The sequence below is a fragment of the Pleurodeles waltl genome, chromosome 4_2 (assembly GCF_031143425.1).
Source record: "Pleurodeles waltl isolate 20211129_DDA chromosome 4_2, aPleWal1.hap1.20221129, whole genome shotgun sequence".
Taxonomy (NCBI): domain Eukaryota; kingdom Metazoa; phylum Chordata; class Amphibia; order Caudata; family Salamandridae; genus Pleurodeles; species Pleurodeles waltl.
In genome coordinates this window covers 960,759,254-960,778,674 of record NC_090443.1, presented here as the reverse complement: position 1 = coordinate 960,778,674, position 19,421 = coordinate 960,759,254, and the positions used below count along the sequence as shown (strand labels likewise).

General features: G+C 43.5%; 1 protein-coding gene across 8 annotated transcripts in view; it reads left to right on the top strand.

The window, feature by feature from the left end:
- The window catches only part of SLC6A9 (solute carrier family 6 member 9), a 443,088-nt gene that overhangs the window by 203,019 nt on the left and 220,648 nt on the right, over positions 1-19,421 (top strand). Inside the window, exon 1 of one of the 8 annotated variants that reach the window (XM_069232782.1) lies at positions 13,740-13,864. The exons of 6 other annotated variants lie outside the window; for them this stretch is intronic. In XM_069232782.1, the coding sequence (XP_069088883.1) occupies positions 13,823-13,864 (42 nt within the window). In that variant the 5' untranslated portion in view covers positions 13,740-13,822. Of the gene's footprint in view, positions 1-13,739; positions 13,918-19,421 lie in introns of those variants that run through there. One more of the 8 variants, XM_069232790.1, reaches the window with a different exon arrangement.

Here is a 19,421-nt window from a genome sequence, read left to right as displayed (position 1 = left end):
ATGGAAGTTGCCAAAATATAATTTTTTGAAGAAATCTGCTATTATACGTCACTATGAAATGGCAGACCCGCAAATACAAATGTTTACCACAATTATGTCTTGATCGCAAATGAAAAGTCGCTGCAGTACCTTTTGTGGTGAGACAAGGGACTTCAACTCCCATGATTCTCACCAAGACACCCCCTGATGACGTCCAGTAGAGCGATGGGCATCCTGTTGGGAACACAACAGAAACATGTAGGGGGCCACTGGTTAACCACTTCCCCACCACAGACATAATGGTTTTTATGCCATTTTTGCCTATTTCTATTAGGCCGAACAGCCCCCAGGGGGGACAGAAACCACTTAGGCACCAGGGATTGGTGTGTGTCTGTATGTGTGTGTTTTGTTTGGGGGAGCAGCCCCTTGGGCAAGGGTCGCTCCCCATGGGGGCACATTACTATTGGCCATATCTGCCCTTCTTGGGGCAGGTCGGCCTATTTTTGGAAAGCCCATCTGCCCCCAAGGGGACAGAAAGCCCACCAGAGACCAGGGAAGATTTTTTTTTGCAAAATAAGAGGGTGGTGGTATGGCCATACCCTCATCCCAAATAAATGGGGCCAATGTTTTTCTGCCCGCCAGTGGGCAGATGGGGCAGTTACCCCCGATCCACACCGGGGGGGCAGAAAGTCTACTAGATGCCAGGGAATTAAAAAAAAAAAAAAATAGTGTGGTGGTGGCTGCCAACCAGTATGGACATGCTTATGCCCCCACCCCAACTGAAGGGGGTAACAGTCTTTCAGCTCTCTCCCGCATACTAAAACATCTTATCCCACGGCAAGCAAGAGGACATTTGATTATTTGGGGTTTTGTTTTTACATTTGGGCCATGAGAGCTTGCTCAAAATCGTCCCACTTGGAATGGTGAGGGCTGCACTTTTTGGACTTTGGGACGCTGCCATGTAGAAAAATCCACAAGATCTAGACACATCTGAAAACTAAACATCTGGGTGAGTCCAGGGTGGTGTGCTTCACATGCACCCGCACCATTTTCTTACCCACAATGCCCTGCAAACCTCCAGCTTTGCTGGAAATCACACATTTTTGTGATGGAACCTTCCAGAATCTGCATTGTCTCATCTATACCAATAAAAATTCGGCCCCACTTGTCAGCCTAAAAATTTTTTTTTTTCAAACAGCCCTTTTGGACCCGCTTTGGTTCCCCCTCAATTTTGACATGTTTTTGGCTCTTCCCTGTCACAGGCACTTGGCCCACCTGCACAAGTAAGGTCTAATTTTTACCAGGAGACTGAGGGGAACGTTGGGTGGTAGGAAATTTGTCCCAGTGGGGTGATCCCACACAGAAATGTGGGAAAATGTGATTTTTTAAAGCTAATTTTGAGGTTTGCTGGCGATTCTGGGTATGGAAACATTGGGGGATCCACGCAAGTCACACCTCCCTGGATTCCCTCGGGTGTCAAGTTTTCAGAAATGTTTGGGTTTGGTAGGTTTCCCTATATTGCTGCGGAGTCCAGGACCAAAAAAGCAGGTCCCCTCCCCCGCAAAAACAGGTAGTTTGGTATTTCATAATTTTGATGTGTCCACATAGTGTTTTGTGGCATTTCCTTTCGTGGGCACTAGGCCTACCAACACAAGTGAGGTACCATTTTTATCGGGAGACTTGGGGGAATGCTGGGTGGAAGGGAATTTGTGGCTCCTCTCAGATTCCAGAACTTTCTGTCACTGAAATGTGAGGAAAAAGTGTTTTTTTTACCAAATATTGAGGTTTGCAAAGGATTCTGGGTAACAGAACCTGGTGAGAGCCCCACAAGTCAACCCATCTTGGATTCCCCTAGGTGTCTAGTTTTCAAAAATGCTGAGGTTTGGTAGGTTTCCCTAGGTGCCGGCTAAGCTAGAGGCCAAAATCTACAGCTAGGTACTTTGCAAAAAACATGTCAGATTTCAATGTAAAAATGTGATGTGTCCATGTTGCGTTTTCTGTCGCGAGCGTTAGGCCTACCCACGCAAGTGAGGTACCATTTTTATCTGGAGAGTTGGGGGAACACAGAATAGCAAAACAAGTGTTATTGCACCTTGTATTTCTCTGCATTTTTTTCTTCCAAATGTAAGACAGTGTGTAAAAAAGACGTCTATTTGAGAAATGCCCTGTAATTCACATGCTAGTATGGGCACCCCGGAATTCAGAGATGTGCAAATAACCATTGCTTCTCAACACCTTATCTTGTGCCCATTTTGGAAATACAAAGGTTTTCATGATACCTATTTTTCACTCTTTATATTTCAGCAAATGAATTGCTGTATGCCCGGTATAGAATGAAAACCCATTGCAAGGTGCAGCTCATTTATTGGCTCTGGGTACCCAGGGTTCTTGATGAACCTACAAGCCCTATATATCCCCGCAACCAGAAGAGTCCAGCAGACGTAACGGTATATTGCTTTAAAAAATCTGACGTTGCAGGAAACAGTTAGAGTAAAACGTTGAGAAAAATGGCTGTTTTTTTAGCCTAAATTTCAATATTTTTTTATTTCAGCTGTAATTTTCTGTAGGAAAACCTTGTAGGATCTACACAAATTACCCCTTGCTGAATTCAGAATGTTGTCTACTTTTCAGAAATGTTTAGCTTTCTGGGATCCAGCATTGGTTTCAAACCCATTTCTGTCACTAACTGGAAGGAGGCTGAAAGCACAAAAAATAGTAAAAATGGGGTATGTACTAGTAAAATGCCAAAATTGTGTTGAAAAATTGGGTTTTCTGATTCAAGTCTGCCTCAAAGCTCGGAAGCTGGTGATTTTAACACCGCAAACTCTTTGTTGCTGCCATTTTCAGGGGGAAAAAACACAAGCCTTCTGCAGCCCTTTTTTCCCATTTGTTTTTAATAAAACAGATTTTTCACTGTATTTTGGCTAATTTCTTGGTCTCCTTCGGGGGAACCCACAAAGCCTGGGTACCTCTAGAATCTCTGGGATGTTGGAAAAAAAAGAGACAAATTTGGCGTGTGTAGCTTATGTGGACAAAGTTATGAGGGCTTAAGCACGAATTGCCCCAAATAGCCAAAAAAAGGCTTGGCACCTGAGAGGGATTAGGCCTGGCAGTGATGGGGGTTAAAAGCTCCGACCTTTTTATTGAACGGACAGCAGCAGCAGCACTATGGAGGGGTTCTAAGTAGCTGCAAACAGCGGAGGACCCACTTTGAGGAAGTAAACCAGAGATGGGGCGGGACAATCCATTTTGCTGGGACGACCGCGCCCCTTGAGATTTGTTTTAAAAAAGTGTCCCTTGATACTTAGAAAAAGGGACACTTATCTGCAAAAGAATGGCTTTTGTGTGATGCGGGTCTCAAGGGACTCTAGTATGATTGTGGGGGAATGGTTGGAGCTAACCATAGTCACGGGGGCTATGACAGGGGTGATTTTGATACGGCAAGACAAACAACTTGGATATGACTATGAGTGATCATTTGGTGGAGTGCATACATTTCCGAAATTTGGATGCAAGATATGGATGTACAAGCATCCGTGATATGAGAATGAGAGACCATTTGGTGAGGTACATGCATGTTTTAGTATGAATGCAAAAGTGCTACAGCACACAATGGGGCCTTAGTACTCCAAAAAAATGGAGTGTGTTATAAGAAAATGATTGAAAATAATGAATAAGTTCACTGGCTGCAAGAAGTTGATGCCACCTCATAAATTCAACATGTGATAGTGCATCCTTATATGACAGAAAGGGTCTTTCTAACATGAGAGCGACTTACAAACGGAATGGTTGATATGTATTACCATTAAAATTGACAGGGATACTTTGACTTTAAAAACATCTTTTATCAGACAATATAGATGACTTTGAGAAGCGTACTAGACAAGAAGCCCCTTTTTTGTTGTACTAAGTACTAATTCTCTACATATAAAATATGGTTCATGAAAGTAACTTTTCTTTGTATATACTGACGCATAGTGTGTGGCAATAAGTGAGACTCCATCCCCTAGTGACTGATGAGGTTTATCCATGACAATTGCAGGATAAGATGCTTTTATTAATTGCATGCAAGAATGGTTTGACGTGATGTCACCCGCAAGTTTAAAAAAATGGGTTTGAATTAGAGGTTGCTCACCTATATGTACACTGTGTGTAGAGTGCCGGGTGGTCACCCAGGTTATCACCAATGGTGTTTTTGGTTCCATGCCAAATGCAATTGATTTAATACAACAACAGCTAGAAAAGTTTGAAATAATGTTATTTCTTCTTTTTTGATGCATGATCCCAGGAGATGCTTAGAGCACCAGGTAAAAGGTAGTCTTACCTTGTTGCATGTATGATAACACAACATGACAGACAGTAGGATTTTTGACTATGATTATTGCCCTGATGAAGGCCTCAAGACTTTTTGAGAAAGGATTTTCCAAATAAGTACTTGGGAAAAGGTCAAAACATGTTGGTACCATTATAGGAAATTGTAAAGGTGTACTGATCCAATCAAGATCAGATGTCACAGACAGGAATACACAGAGTAGTACAAACAGTAGTAAAACCAATTAAAAGAAACTGGGTCATGCGTCCTTCGTTATTTGTATGTACTAAAGTTGTAAGTACAGGGTCAATCAATAACAATGGCTAACGCGCTTCATTTCATGGTATTGATTATTGTAATGCTTTTTCAAGGATGCAAGATTTATGAGAGAAATAACACACTTCATTTTTATCTAGAAATATCACGTTAAACCCCTCTCTACTTTTCTTAGTAAGCACAAAATCAGAAACCAGTGAAATAAGATTGGTCTTTCCAGAAATGTTTTAAAGCATTTAATGAAATTGAGTGACAACTTCTTTGCCTTCTTCGCACAGTCAATCAATAACATGATCATGTGGAGGGACACTATTCAGTGAAATGTTTAAAGTTGTTTCAGTAATGTGTGAGGTAGAGGCCATCTTTGTTAGAAGGTGGGCACTGATACACTGTGCTCAATAGTGTACACAATTTAAAAAGAGAAATCCGCGGCACACACAAATGGGGGACTGAGCTTCAAAACACAAAAATAATTCAATGCTGCATAAATCGTAATCATTACTTCTTGACAAGCCGGCCAATCGACTCACGTAAAGTTAAACAGTGGTCCTAAAATTGACAATTTTTATCAACAAGCTTTATGCGAAAAATCATGTAGCTGATCCCCATTTAGCCAAAAATCTGCAACATACAGTTTCAAAATCCACGTTTTCTAGTTGCTTTAACTCATAACTGTTTCTGGTGAGCGGTTTACAGGATTGACTCCTATGAACCTAAGGCACCCGTGTGGTTTAATATATAGAGTTTAGACACTAATAATCGTGTCTTGCTTTTGAATGATTGGATTTCCGCAGAGGAATAGTCTGTGTGAGGCCTAATTCTGTTATATCTGGTAACCTGAGCGACATCTAGGCTGCGTACAAGCTAACATCACTGAGGACTGTGTATCTTGAGGATATGCCTGCTTGGTCTTTACTGAGCCTGTAATGTGTGCCTTCTAATGGATAGCTCTTCTCTTTAATGGCTAACATGTGGGATAGCTCTGCGAGGCTTAGAATTACACATTGTGTCACCATATTCCATCAATTTTGACCTGTTATTTTCAGCCCATAAAAAAGTTTTAACTATTAATTATTTGAAACTTACCTCCCCTTACACTTTAGTCTTTTGACAACAACACTGCTTAGTATCAGTAACCAACCTTTAAAATTCCTTTTGTAGAAAATGTGCTCTTTGATCAGAAATTCCCAAAATGCAATGTGTGTACCTGTGTGTGGGTTCAGGGGATTACGAGTGTGCAATGTTCCTTTTTTCCCTAAGTTAAGTTTTGGAGAGTTCAAACTTTTCACAGTTCATGAAGTTTTCAAAGTTTACTGGTTTTCCCTTGCTTTCACACGACCGTATGTTTTGCAACTCGCAATTTGCGACTCATTTGTAAGTCGCAAAACCAAATGTGCAACAGTGTCAACGACACTGTGATTCCCAATGGGGTTGCAAATGACCTACCTCATCAATATTCATGAGGTAGGTCACAGTTTGCAACCCCATTGGGAATGACCGCACTCACAGGGATGGTGGCTGCTGGGGACAGAAGACCACCAAGTCTGTGACTGCTTTTTAAATAAAGCAGTTTTTTTTCTTAAATGCAGCTCGTTTTCCCTAAAGGAAAACGGGATGCATTTCAAACAAAAAATTGAAAAGTTTTCTTTTCATTTTTTCACGGCAGGCAGTGGATCACTGAAAAAATATTTTCACTTCCACTCACAAAGGGGAAGGGGTCCTGTGGGGCCCCCTTTCTGTTTGTGAATGGGTTAACATTCACCCATTGAATGTTAACTGCGATTGTTTTACGACCGCATTCATGGTCACAAAACAATCATACCTCCCCCTGCAAGTCGCAATTAGGAAGGGGCGCCCCTTCCTAATTGCTAGTCAAATTTCCTATTTTGCGAGTCGGTAATTGCATACTGACTCGCACAATAGGGATGGTAGTTTGTACCTGCCCATTTTGCGGTTGCAAACAGCGATTTTCGCTGTTGTCAACCGCCAAAGGTGTCATGCATCGGACCCTTTATGCCTTGTGAGGTACTTGTAATAGCATATCAAGATCTAGGCGAGTCTGCGTAATTCTTGATGTTTGTTGACTCGACCAATCGCTTTGTTTAGTAGAGATTGTGAGTATTCTCTGATTTGGAGTTGTCAGTTTGTTAGCTTTAGCGTCGAATACAGCATCCTCAGCGCAATCTTGTCTAACTGAAGGAGATCCTATTGTGGTGCAGTGTTGTTATAGGGAGAGTGCTCACATGAAGCATGAAAAGTTGAATTGGTTGGGGTCATTTTTGTGGTAAGGTCTGGGTTTTAATAAAAATCTAAAACTGCTCTAATTTAGGAAGTCAGCACACTGATATGGGATCTCTTGGGAAAACCCCAAGAAATATTGGATTATGAATGTAGCAATTCCAAAATATTCTGTGAGTTGTGAATATGTAATACATGTAAATATGGAATCTATTTAAATGTTGTGATATACATTATGCATGTGTTGTTAAAGATCCTGTTCTGTTTTGTTCAGAAAATATATCAATACATTCTTCTGCCTTTATTTGTGTGCAGGTCACCTGTGAATATTAGAGTGGTATGTTTTGTCCTCATTTTCACCATTTCTGTGAGAAAGGGTACTCAATTTCTTCTTAGATTCAGTGAATTCCAGGATGCCTTGAGTTGAAGCCTGTGCCCTCTCATTGTAACAGGCAAATGGGTTGGTAAAAAAGTGGTAAAACTTTAGGGCTCCCCCGTGAAACTGAAGATATACATTATAATTGTAGCAAACACTTGTTTTAAAAGAAATTTGAATCACCAAGATGGTCAGACCTCGAGACTGGATCACTGATTTGTTTGCCTATAATTAAACAATGACCGTGGACCTCGACCTGTAAAAGTGCATAGTCAAATTATGTTGCATAGAGATGGTGTCTGCTTGCACAAGATGATTCCAAGTGTGGTTGTTATAATACGGTAAACAGTATTCCTGTGTTCAGAGAATGTCTCAAACTGGTCACGCCTGTGTTATCATGATTCGCCATAATTAGGGGTGAGCAATAATTTTATAATCCTTGCATAGCCAGGAAGACAGATTAAGTTTCCTTGATTTGCTGCAAGGCATGCGTAAAACAAGCATTAGCAAAGCAAAGTGGTCTGACACTGGCTACCAGCATTTTGACTTTTGGCAGTGTTTGTTTTTTGTTTGTCATAGATTTTGCAAAACGTTACTGTTGGGGCGACTGGGGGTGATCAACAATATTTAAAAAAAATTTTTTAAAGCAAAAACACTTTTGTGGCCTCAAAAAGAGCACATTGCCATAGTAGTCCCTGGCCATTGAGGACACTCATTTGTGTGTGGATGTGCTCTTCATGAAAGGGTAGAATGCTGTAACTCACAGTAAAGCTACCCAATGACTCAATTAAAAGTTACCCAATGACTCAATTCGGCTGCCCCATGTAGTTGGTGGAAAAATGTGAATGACACTAAAACAGACCAATGGATGAAGAGGGCTGACTGCAAGCCCCTATAAGTATATTATACATACAATTTTAGGATAATCAAAAGGTCTCAGGCTAATACCAGACCTAAAAAGCCTTTGTCAACGTCATGATTATGGTTTCCTGCTTTGGGATCCTTGTGGGCGGGACATCCTGGGGAAGGAGATCACTGGAACCTCTACCCCTCCTATAGTCAACAGGGAAGAGTTACTGCTGTTACTAGGTTAAGGTTGTGCAAGGGGACAGATCTCATTAAGCGCAGGGGGTTTGGTGAGCCTCAGGGCCAGGCCACACCCATGAATCTTTGTGGTGGGAGAGACAGGGGCTCTCACTTGGTGGACAGTGGAGGAGGAGGAGGGGTTATGGCTGCTGACTGCCAAGAGTGACAAATCCCAATCCACCTGCTTCCCTTTATCGCCCTTTGCTGCAGTGGAAATGACTTACCATTGCTGCAGTGGGCCTCTGAATCTGTCCCCCTTTTATAAAAAAAAAAAGCAGCTTTCTAAGTGCGAAGGCTGCAAGTGCTGGACATAATGTACTTATGAAATCTGAAGTGCATAAAGGGTTGGACTAACAGGTTAATGGAAATTCAAGGCCCATATACCTCAGAGAAACCACTACCCTTGGTTTCTATGAGGCCTGGGTGGAGTTCGCGCAGTTGCGCTACGTGGAGCTCCACGAGGTTCCCAGAAAACTCCACTGTGCTACGCAGAGTTCCGCAAGCGGTGGAGCGCCTTAGGTTGCACTGTTCGTGCTGATTTTTAGTGCCAGGTGCTTGTACCGCACTGAAAAATCAATGGGAACTGCTCCCTGTGCAGCGCAAGAGAGCACTGCTTCTTTTCTGCAGCTCGAGTTGATTTTGTACTCGAGCGCCAGCTACCTGCACATGAACGGAAGGCTTCTCAACGCAAGTGGTTGCAACCATCTGCAACCACTCAAGTTGAGAAATCTTGCTGGGTGCTGGTCATGAGTAAGATTTTTCTTGTTCGTGCTCGCCAACTCACCGTTGATGAGCGCAAGCGAGGAAGAAACTCCGCTTCACTACGGAGTGCTCTAAGCGGAGCGTGGAGTGGGAAAAACTCTGCAAACTCCTCGAGTGGAGTTCACTGCCCACCCTAGTTTCTATGTGTGCAATTGAGTTGAACCAGCAATTACACAACTCTTAATAGCAGCTTCTCCCAGTTTCCAAGGGTAAACACACAGTAAAAATTACGAATTGTAAGCTGCTACACAAAGAATTACAGTGCCAAAGAGTCAATACGTGGACTTGGTTTTATATATGAGGTTTTAATCAATAGAAAGCCAGTGGGATGTTACTGACATTCTTCTGGAGGTAGTGATGTAGGGGAATCATGAGGAAAACTGGTTATTTTCAACATTGTTAGTGACCACAACCCTCTGAAGGAGAAAGGCCCTCCCTGTCTTTGAGCACAGAATTTAAACCAATCGTAAAAGTAACATGCAGCGAAATAATACAGCCAATCGGTGTGAGGGACTGTCATGACTTCAGCATCCTGGCAGGACCTTGTTGATACCTCTATGGCTGGCCTAAAGCAGGGTAAATCTTTGTGCGTACTATGCTGACGAAAATTCATAATGTTTTTAGTAGCATTATAAGTTATGAAAATTTGAAACTGTGGAAACTTGACTATCTGAAAAGTATAGATTATTTGATTGATTTTCAGAGAGTTGGGAACTTTCATGTCTGATACATGTTTAAGCATTTCAGTGATTTAACTCAAGTCGCCTTGTGAGGAAGCTGTAATTTGAAAATAAGAAGGAAGAAAATTAGGGTGGTATTTTACACAACCTCATTACTTTGCTCTCTATAATTTATGTACATTCCACTAAGCATTTAAAAGTATCTTGAATATAAGTCAATTAATGCTGTTCTATGTTAATTTTCTTTTGTGAGCAAGTTCGCTGAGTTGGTCCTGCTGGATTTCAAACCTGATTCTGGCATATCACAGCAGATGTCAGTGAGGAGCATTTAACTTACTGAGCCCTCTTCTTGCTAAAGAGAAATGTTCAAATGCTTTGCTTTCAGAGAATGTTTATGGGTGTTTCATATATATATATATATGTATATATATATATATATATATATATACATATATATACACACCCAGTGGAGGTCGCCACTAGGTAGTTAGTTAGGACCGAGTTTCTATAGAAAAAGCGTTTTTTTACTTGGCTATATCTTTGGTGCCAGTTGACAAAGCTTCACAAAATTTTCCGCAAAAAATTGCCAGCCATGTCAGCTGCTGTCTGGAAAGTTTTGGCATGATCTGTCAAGCAGGGGCCGAGAAAAAGGAGGGGGTTCCAAAACACTTTTTCTCCATTCATTTTTCCATAGGGATTTTGAACAGCCATAGCGCCGAACCTACTGGACGGAATTACACCAAAGTTGATAAAAAGGTAACTCTTAGTCCAGAAAGCGGCCTTATTGTGATTTGGTGTGAATCTGTTCAGTGGTTTTCTTGCAATTAACTGAAAAACACATTTGTATATATAGGGATGTGGATCCTCTGCGGATTCGGATGAAAAGCAAGGCCCTGATTGGCTGGCCACAACCTGACAGAAAAGTTGCGCCCAATATTTTGTTTCTCACATTGCCTGGGGGGTGGGAAAAAACTGTGTAAAAACATATTAGGGGTCAGGATACATGTATCCTGACCCCATAGGACACATGAAGGGGCCCTTTTAGGGACCGCTCATGGGCAAAAAATAGCCTTTTTTTTCCTGCCAATCTGTGGATTTGTGGATCCTCCTCGGATCCTTGGGAAAAGCAAGGCCTAGATTGGCTTGCCACAAACTAACACAAATATTAACGTGTGTTAAAAAAAAACATAGAAATTCACTGAAAAAACAAAGGTTACACGGACATTATAGTTAGGTTCCGAATTTACTCGTACAAAAGCATAGAAAGTCAGCAGTTATAGTTAGAGTTCTTTCAAGTAACGATAACTTGCGCCCTGAGGTAACTATAACTTGCGCCCTCGTCATGAACTGCTAATTACCCCAAATTACTCCAATTTATTAGGGTAAAAACTGTGCATGGTGGGGGCACAAGTTATAGTGACTTTAGGGCGTGAGTTATAGTTACTTGAAAGAACTCTAACTATAACTGTTGAATTTCTACTAACCTTTAGTTTTTTCAGTTAATATATATATACAATATGATAGTTTGGAACGGATATGGGACTTATATGTAGATGAGGCAATGAATCATTAGTATATGGTTACAATAATGCAATCATTAAGGGGTTAATAATAGATATGATCATTAGGGGGTACTTTACCAGGTGGAATAATATCATTAAAATACTCCTTATATTATATGATAATGTATTCTAATGTAATAAGCCTATATTATATTAGTATTCCCACCAAGGTACTATAAAGCAACAAAAAGAACATTGTAAAATCAGGATTGGATCGACAATACTCCAATAGTTGTGGAGCATGGGTGTGAAGTAGGAGGGCTTCTTTCTTCTGTATATAAAAGGGCACTCTATCAAAATGAACTCTACGGTCTGTTGAAGGCTACGGCCAAAACACGGTACCATGTTTATGAGCACCGAGCACTTTAAAATGTAATAAATGGAATAATAAGGATTTTGAATCTCATCCTGGTGGTGCCGCCTTATTTCTCCAACCACCTTCCGGTAAGCAAGGCTCCTGGAGGGAAGCCTGTGTCTGCAGCAGAGGAACCAGAGGAGTGGTGAGTTGGTGGCGGCAGTGACGATCCAGGTGTTTTATTTTATTTTAATTAATGTCCCTTCCCCCCCCCGCCCCTAGAAAGCACCAGGAGCCGCTTATGGAAGAGAGGTGTCTGTTAGAACGGTCTCTTTAGAGGTCATACATGCCACACAGTGATGCTGACCTGAATACAAGTGGCTTTACATGTCAAGTCTTGAAGCTACTGTGGGTTCTGATTGGCGCCTGCAGGGATGGGCACAATTAAAGTCCTCCAAGATGCCAGCCGGTTGCATTACAGTCCTAGTTTACATAGGTCTGCAGTGTCAGTCATAGTGATGAGTGAGGGATCTCTAGGCACAGGAAACATGTCTCTGAGTGCATTCTTCTAGAGGGTGACGGCTGTTATCTGAAAGCACAGGAGTGTACTTTGGCCTTCCTGGTGAGCGCTTGCTCTAGTACTATTGTTTCAGCGGGTCCAATCTGGTGTCGGGATGTGTTTCAGTTTGCTCAGGTGACAAGCTGATGGTCCAGGGGTTCTTACTAGGATGGTCCATTGACCAGGAGCTTATCCCAAGGCCTGCACTGATTTAGGAAAGAGTTGAAGACGGACCTCTTTAGTGACCACTTCATCACAATGGAGTAACAGTTCACTTCTGCTCCAGACGTTCAGCTACTGCTCTCGTCGCTCATTGACTTTATGCTGGTCTTTGACCCTGTACAGTGCATTACCGCCTTCTGGCTAGATTTGTGCTATAGAAATACCATATATATATACATACATTATCTCAATGCATAAACAGTCCACAAACAGGCTACTTCTCCTGTCCCTCGTTCACTTTATGCTTGTTTTTGACCCTGTACAGTATGCTGCTGCCTTCTGGCCAGATTTGTGCTACAGAAATAGCATCTGTGTCCATACATTATCACCAGTGCTTGAAATTGAAAAATAGAAGTGCAGGTACTCTGTACCAGAGTACCTGCTTGTTTATGAGAAGTGCAGGTACTCTCCAATGAAAAGTATTCTGTTTTTGTGAGAAGTGCAGGTACTCTCCCTCTCAAAATAAAAAAGTGCTGGTACTCAGTACCAGACAGTACTGGCTCATTTAAAGTACTGATTATCCCCATGCGTTAACAGTCCACAAACCAGCCACATCTCCCATCACTCCATGAATCTCTGCTTATCTTTGACCCTGGACAGTGCTCCACTGCCTTTTGGCTGGTTTGTGCCACAGAAATACTACCTCCTCACATCATGCAGGGAGCCCACCCTGCTGTTTATCCTAAATCTTTCACCGCCTGTGCACGCATGTGTCCCTCTGTTCATGCAATCCCTGCTCTGTGTGTCTGGTAGAAGGGTGCATTCTTCTGCCCGTGTTGTACGCATGTGTTTGTATGTGTGTGAGAAAAATTCGCAAAGCTGCAGCTGGTCAGTGTGTGAGGAAGGGGCTCACGGGGTAACTGCATGGCTATCATACACCTCTCTCCCTAAACTGTACCCCAGGGGTACCCAAAGAAGGGAAGTCTGTAAGAACAGGAGCGCGTGTTGTCCCAGACCTTACACAGGAGGAGAGGGCGGTGGGGTTACCTCCTCGGGAAAGAGCTGGTAGCGGGTCCAGAGGCTGAAGTCTGTCGGGGGAGTAAGGGGTAGGAGTAGACGCGGACAGGGTAGGCGAGGGTGAGCGGGGATGGTTTAGAGAGGCACAAAAGGGCGCCACTTCCGGCTTCTTCCAGTGTGGACGGCGTGGCGAGGGCAGAGGCCACGCGGTTACAGGGGCCATACCACCTGCTGCTGCTTTTAGTGTGGATGGGGCGGAGGGGGCAGGGGTCAGGGGGACGTGGAACGAGGACTCTGAGCACGGACCTCGCCGCCAGAGGCCATGTGGCGAGAGTAATGTGCGCTTTGTGGGCAGGGACTGCAGGAGGGGGCACATGAGGCAGGGGGCGTGTGGTGCGGAGGGGTGGGGGCGTGAGGGGGCCGAGGTCAGGCAGGGGGCGGAGCCTGAGAGCCGCTCTTCCTCCCGGAGTCTGCGCCAGGTGTACAGGGGACCAGGACCGCTGCCAGCTCCTCGAAGGATGGCCCAGGCGCTGCAGTGCGCGCCCTGCTTCAGGGGGCAGGTGGGTGTCCGGCGTCCCCCCTCCCCTAGGATGTAAAGGCATTTCATGGCACGGTGTGTTGTAGAATTAATAATGGCCCGCAGCGTCGATGTGCCTCGTGGCATTAGTCACTTGGGGGAGGGGGGGCTGTTATTTGTTACTTTTGGAGGTTCGCGTGTATTTTTTTATTTTGTATTTTTATATTAAGTGCTTCGTGTAGCGCGGCATTCAGCCTCTTGGCGGCTGCTGACTGGTGAGGAGAAAGTTGGGGGGTAACGGGCGGGGGATGAGTGTGGGAGGGTCATATGGCGCTTGCATTACCCCTCCCTCAGTACCCATCACACAGACAGACTTAGGCAGAGTTTTACTAATGAGTCTTTCCCATCTGTGGTTAGTTCTCTCGGTCCCTTTTCATTTATTTGCTATCTGGTCCTTGAAGTTTTCTTTTACTCCATTGTCGCCCTATTATTCAGACTTGTGCCCGCCTCCTTCCCATACTTATAGGTGGCGTTTTCTATAGCGCCTAGACTGCCATAAGCTATTTCAGAAAGCAATCCTTGCCTCCGCAAAATGTGTGGTGAAACTGGTTACCGACACTTTGGGTTTGTCGGGAATCTTTTGCTCGGCTTTTGGGCGCTACATAAAAAGCATCGTTGGGGATGAGCTTAACTCCCCCAGCCAGCACCCCTCCCCCCTTCACTGCCATATCAGTAGTTAAGCTCTAACATTACAGGCGTGCTTATCTGTGTGTGGTGGGAAGGGTAAGGTGATGGAGAGAGAGAACAGTGAAGAGAAGGCAGGAAAGAGAGGTCCTGACTGAGCATGACTGAATGAAGTGCCTGCGCGTAGAGCGCAGTGGAGAGAGAGTGATGAACAGGAGAAAGCAACACGGGGGGATTAAAGCGCCCATTACAGAAGGGGACGAATAAGAAAGAGACTGAGAGAGAATATAAATAGAGACTTTGGACAGCTCTGCAGAGAAAGTGGAGAAAGCGTGGTAGAAAGGGGAGGGATAGAGATGCAGACAGAGACACGGAGAGCGGATGGAGGAGAAACAGAAGAGACAATGCAGGCAGCACCGAGAGAGTGCACATGATGGAGACAGAGATGGGGATAGGACGACAGATAGAAGCAACGACAGGATAGATAGTAGGAGCGAGGGCAAGCAAGAACTGGGAGGGGAGAGGAAAAGGTAGGAGAGGGGCTCACGAAGAGACGGGGAGGGATTATTGGGAAAACACGGAAGAGTGAGAGGAAGAGACAGAGAAAAAGACGAGTGAGTTCAGAGGGGGCGGAGGAGACAGACTGGAGGGAGTGTTGAACGGAGAGAGGCCCGGGAGACAGCACCAGAGAAAGAGACGGCGTGATGGGGGCAGGAGTGGACATGAGTGATGGAGAAGAGACCTGTGTGTGGTCGAGAACAGAAGGAAAGAGTGCGATAGATAAAGGAACAAGGAAGCGACGAAGCAAGAAACAGGGAAGAGAGTGAGTGACAGATGAAGTGATGAGACAGGCAGGGAAGAAAGGGAATGGAGAGAGGGAGTGATCGATAGAGACAAAGCGGATATGGTTATGACGAAGACAGACACCCAGGAGAGTGAGTGACAGAGAATGTGTGATGGAGGGAAACAACATATATATTATATGATGGACACACAGACAGACAGGAGGGTGAGTGATAGAGAATGAGTGATGCGCATGGTGGAGACACACAGAGGAGAATGATGGAGAGGACGTGATGGAGAGAGACAACGAGGATATTATGTGATGGAGACACACAAGGAGGAGAGAGAGTGAAAAGAGGGAGTGATAGAGATAGGAAGTGATGGGACCATAGACAGGAAAGAGAGTGCATGATGGAGACACAAGGGGGGACTGTAAGTGGAGAGAGGGACTGATGGACAGAGATACACGGGGGATATTGTATGATGGATACACACAGGTGAGTGACTTATAGAGAGGGTATGATGGAGAAAGACGGGGAGTGGTGAGGAGAGAGATAGGAAGGTGTTGTAAGGTCTTCATTACGGAGAGATAAAACAATTATTACAAAAATCCACACACCCTGTGGATGGTACAGAAGTTCCAATCAGGGCGAAGCGGGTCTTGGATTGCTTGTGTTCCAGTTCATGGCTCTTCCTATTGGTGCAGTTTTAAACCTGATTTGCATATGACTGGGTGCAAACTGGGGTGACATGATGGGCAAAAGAAAGATGGGTTGGAATGCTGATGAGTCATTGCCAGTGATTAGACAAAATGCAAGGGTTCCTCCAATCACCTTTTGTGTGCTTTATGGTAGATAAGTCAGCAACAAATTGCTGTCCTACATTTGCATTAAAGGACAACCTCAGAATGCTGACTTTTAAAGGCTGTCCAATGAAATAAATAAGAATTGAGGTAATTGAAACACACATAGCAGAGTTCAAAGAATGTAAGTAGTTTCAATGACAGGAGAATACAGTTTTGTTGCTACTTACTTGAGGGAACGTCCTCCTGTTTAAGCTTTATGAAAGCGAAGAACTAAAATGAGTTTTTGACCCCCCAGTCTACATGTCCTGGGCTGTGGACACCATGTTAATAGGTACCTGAGATATTTAGGCTCAATGCCCATGATTGGTGGGCGGCCAAGAATAAGAGGCTTAAAATATATTCTCTTGGTTACCTGGAGCCAGTTAAGCGCTTTAACGGCTGGAGCAGCAGAAAGACGTCTGGAGATGTTCAAGATGGGTCTGCTTACTGCATTCTGAGCCGCCTAGAGCCGAGGCATAATTCCTTTGAGATGTCAAGTAACAAGGCATTACTTTAGTCCAATCTGGAGGTAATAAGAGCATGAGCTATGATTTTACATATTTCTGCAGGAGTAAACTCAAATATTTTCTTTAATGCTTTAACCAAGGCAGAGATGGTCTCTAAGACTGCCCTAGTCTTTGCTGACACCAAGAGGTTGTTGTCAAATGCTGGTGGTGGGTTGTGATGCAGTACCTAACCCCGGCTATCAAACTCCTTCCAGCGATCAATCAGTGGACCAGATACCGGTGGATTGACCAAAAAGTAGCATCTCAGTCTTATGTCTTGTTGGAAATCATCTAGATATTTCTGCTAGACAATTCTTAAAGCTGAGAGCCAATTCAGTGTTCTTATCTGAAAGAGACACAATCAGTTGTGTATCATTGGCATTGTAAGAAGCTGGAATATTATTTGGAGTGGCTGTCTACCTTCCTCAAGGAATAATCACTACTCTTGTCAGGGTGAAACCTCAAAATAATTAAATTAACTCAAAATAACTCAATTAATGAGCTCACCCCCATGGTAACTTAGGATATTACAGATTGGCTTAACTTAGGGCAATGTGTAAAGTAATTATGCAGTACTGAAATATGAATACAGTAAAAATACAAAACAATAAAAATCCCAAACATAATTAGTAAAATAGAGCCCATGTAATAATCAAAAAACACAAAAATGACACGTTCCATAAGGGGAACCAGAGAGATGAATTTTTAAGGTTTTCAGTGAAACTTGCACAAAGAAGTTTAAAGTAGCAATGATAGTCAATGGTTGTGGTAGATAAAGACCAATGTACAATTTGACGCTGACAGTGATGGAGCACATGTCGGATACATCAAGCAGGTTTGTCCTCATCCTCGTTTCTGACTTTAGACCTTTGAGTCATGATCCACACCAGGAATGGAATTCTACAGCCCTCACTTGTGACACTGCAATAGATGAGTTCAGAAGTTATGTGAGGGTTGGGGCTACTGTGTCTGTGCCTTCTTGGTGGCTGATGTTGAGTCAGACTTGCATGTGCCAAGTTAGCTCCAGATGATCTCCTCTAAGATGGGTGAACGTCGGTTAGAGACCATCTATCAGAGAGATAGGTGGACATCTGGCGTCTCCAAAAGAGGGGTGGACTGATCCTAAAAGCTTTCATAAAATGTGTCAATTTTGTTGTCGAAAAAAGAGCAAATTATTGCAAAGTTCCTCAGGCGCGTAGCTTGGTCAGTAAGATGGGGGAGTGAGCTTCAGATTTCCCAACAATCACGCTGGTGTATCATGTTAAAATACATTACACGACAAGCAGGGCACACAAGAGGGACAGCGGAAAGAGAGAGGAATGCTGGTTGGTATGTGTACTAAGTGAGAGAAAGCGCATTATTTTCTGAAATAACCTACATTTTTTAAGTCTTTCCAAATAGAGAGAGGGAAAGAGTATGTGTGTGCATTTTTGTCTGGGTCTATAAACATTTCTGGTGGAATCCGTCAGACACCTGACCATACCGGACTGAAAGCATCTGTACCCAACTATTAATCACAAAATACATTTATTATTGGGGGTGTAACACCCCAAACATCCCACCCCCAAAGCTACGCCCCTGAAGTTCCTTCAAAGGGACAATCCTTTAAGTGCAGGTCTGTTGTTGCAAGAAGAAATTAACCACAGCAAATATCTCTTGGGGTGCTTACCTGAGAGAAATATAACACTGACAAAGTAGGCCTCGCATGTTTTCCTAACTAATTTGAAATAGTCTTTAAGAGCTGATTTATAAGATTTTCGCAGTGGTATCATAGTTGTGGCACCAATGATGTTCTAGTTGTATGCATTTAGATTTTTCAGCTTGAAGTTTATCATTGAACCATGGAGAGCTTGGGTTACAGCATTTTGGTGTAAATGGTACTATTGGGGCTCTTTTGTCCAGAGTATGGTATGCCAGTTGTTAGTGGTGTGCAGCTTTGGAGATATTTTATGGTAGGGAGAAGAAGGATCAAGAAGGAAGCACATTGTTTCTCCACAGTGACTCTACTCCAGGATCTAGAAAGTCTATAAGTAAGGGTTTTGGGGGATTGCAATCAGAGGATGCGTATTGGAAAGTAAAATGGATCACCACATGATTGAAGCAAGTTAACTGAATTAGACAATGAGATTGAATAGCCAGGGTGTTGATAAATACTAGGGGCCACATGTACCAACTTTCAGATTTGCGACCCGCAAATTGCGTGTCAGAGGGACTCGCAATTTGCGAGTCGCAAATCCGAATGTTGGATGGTGTCCCTGACACCATCTGCTATTCGCAAGGGGGTCGCAAATGCCCACCTCATGAATAATCTTGCGAATGGCGGCCCTCACAGGGATGGTGGCCTGCTGCGGACTGCAGACCACCATGTCTGTGACTGCTTTTCAATAAAGCATTTTTTTTTTGTAATGCAGCCCGTTTTCCTTAAAGGAAAAGGAGATGCATTACAAAAACAAAAAATGAAACGTTTTCGTTTAATTTTTTCAGAGCAGGCAGTGGTCCTTAGGACCACTGCCTGCTCTGAAAAAATGTTTTCAGTGACATTCACAACGGAGAAAGGGTCCCATGGGGACCCCTTCCCTTTTGCGAATGGGTTACCACCCATTTGAAATGGGTGCAAAATGCGATTGGTGTGCGACCGCGTTCGCGGTCACAAACCAGTCCTACATTGCACTGCGACTTGCAATTAGGAATGGAACACCCCTTCCTAATTGCGAGTCACAAACCAGTTTTGTGATTTGGTGCCATATGTACGAACACTTTTTCCCATAGACACAGAATGGGTA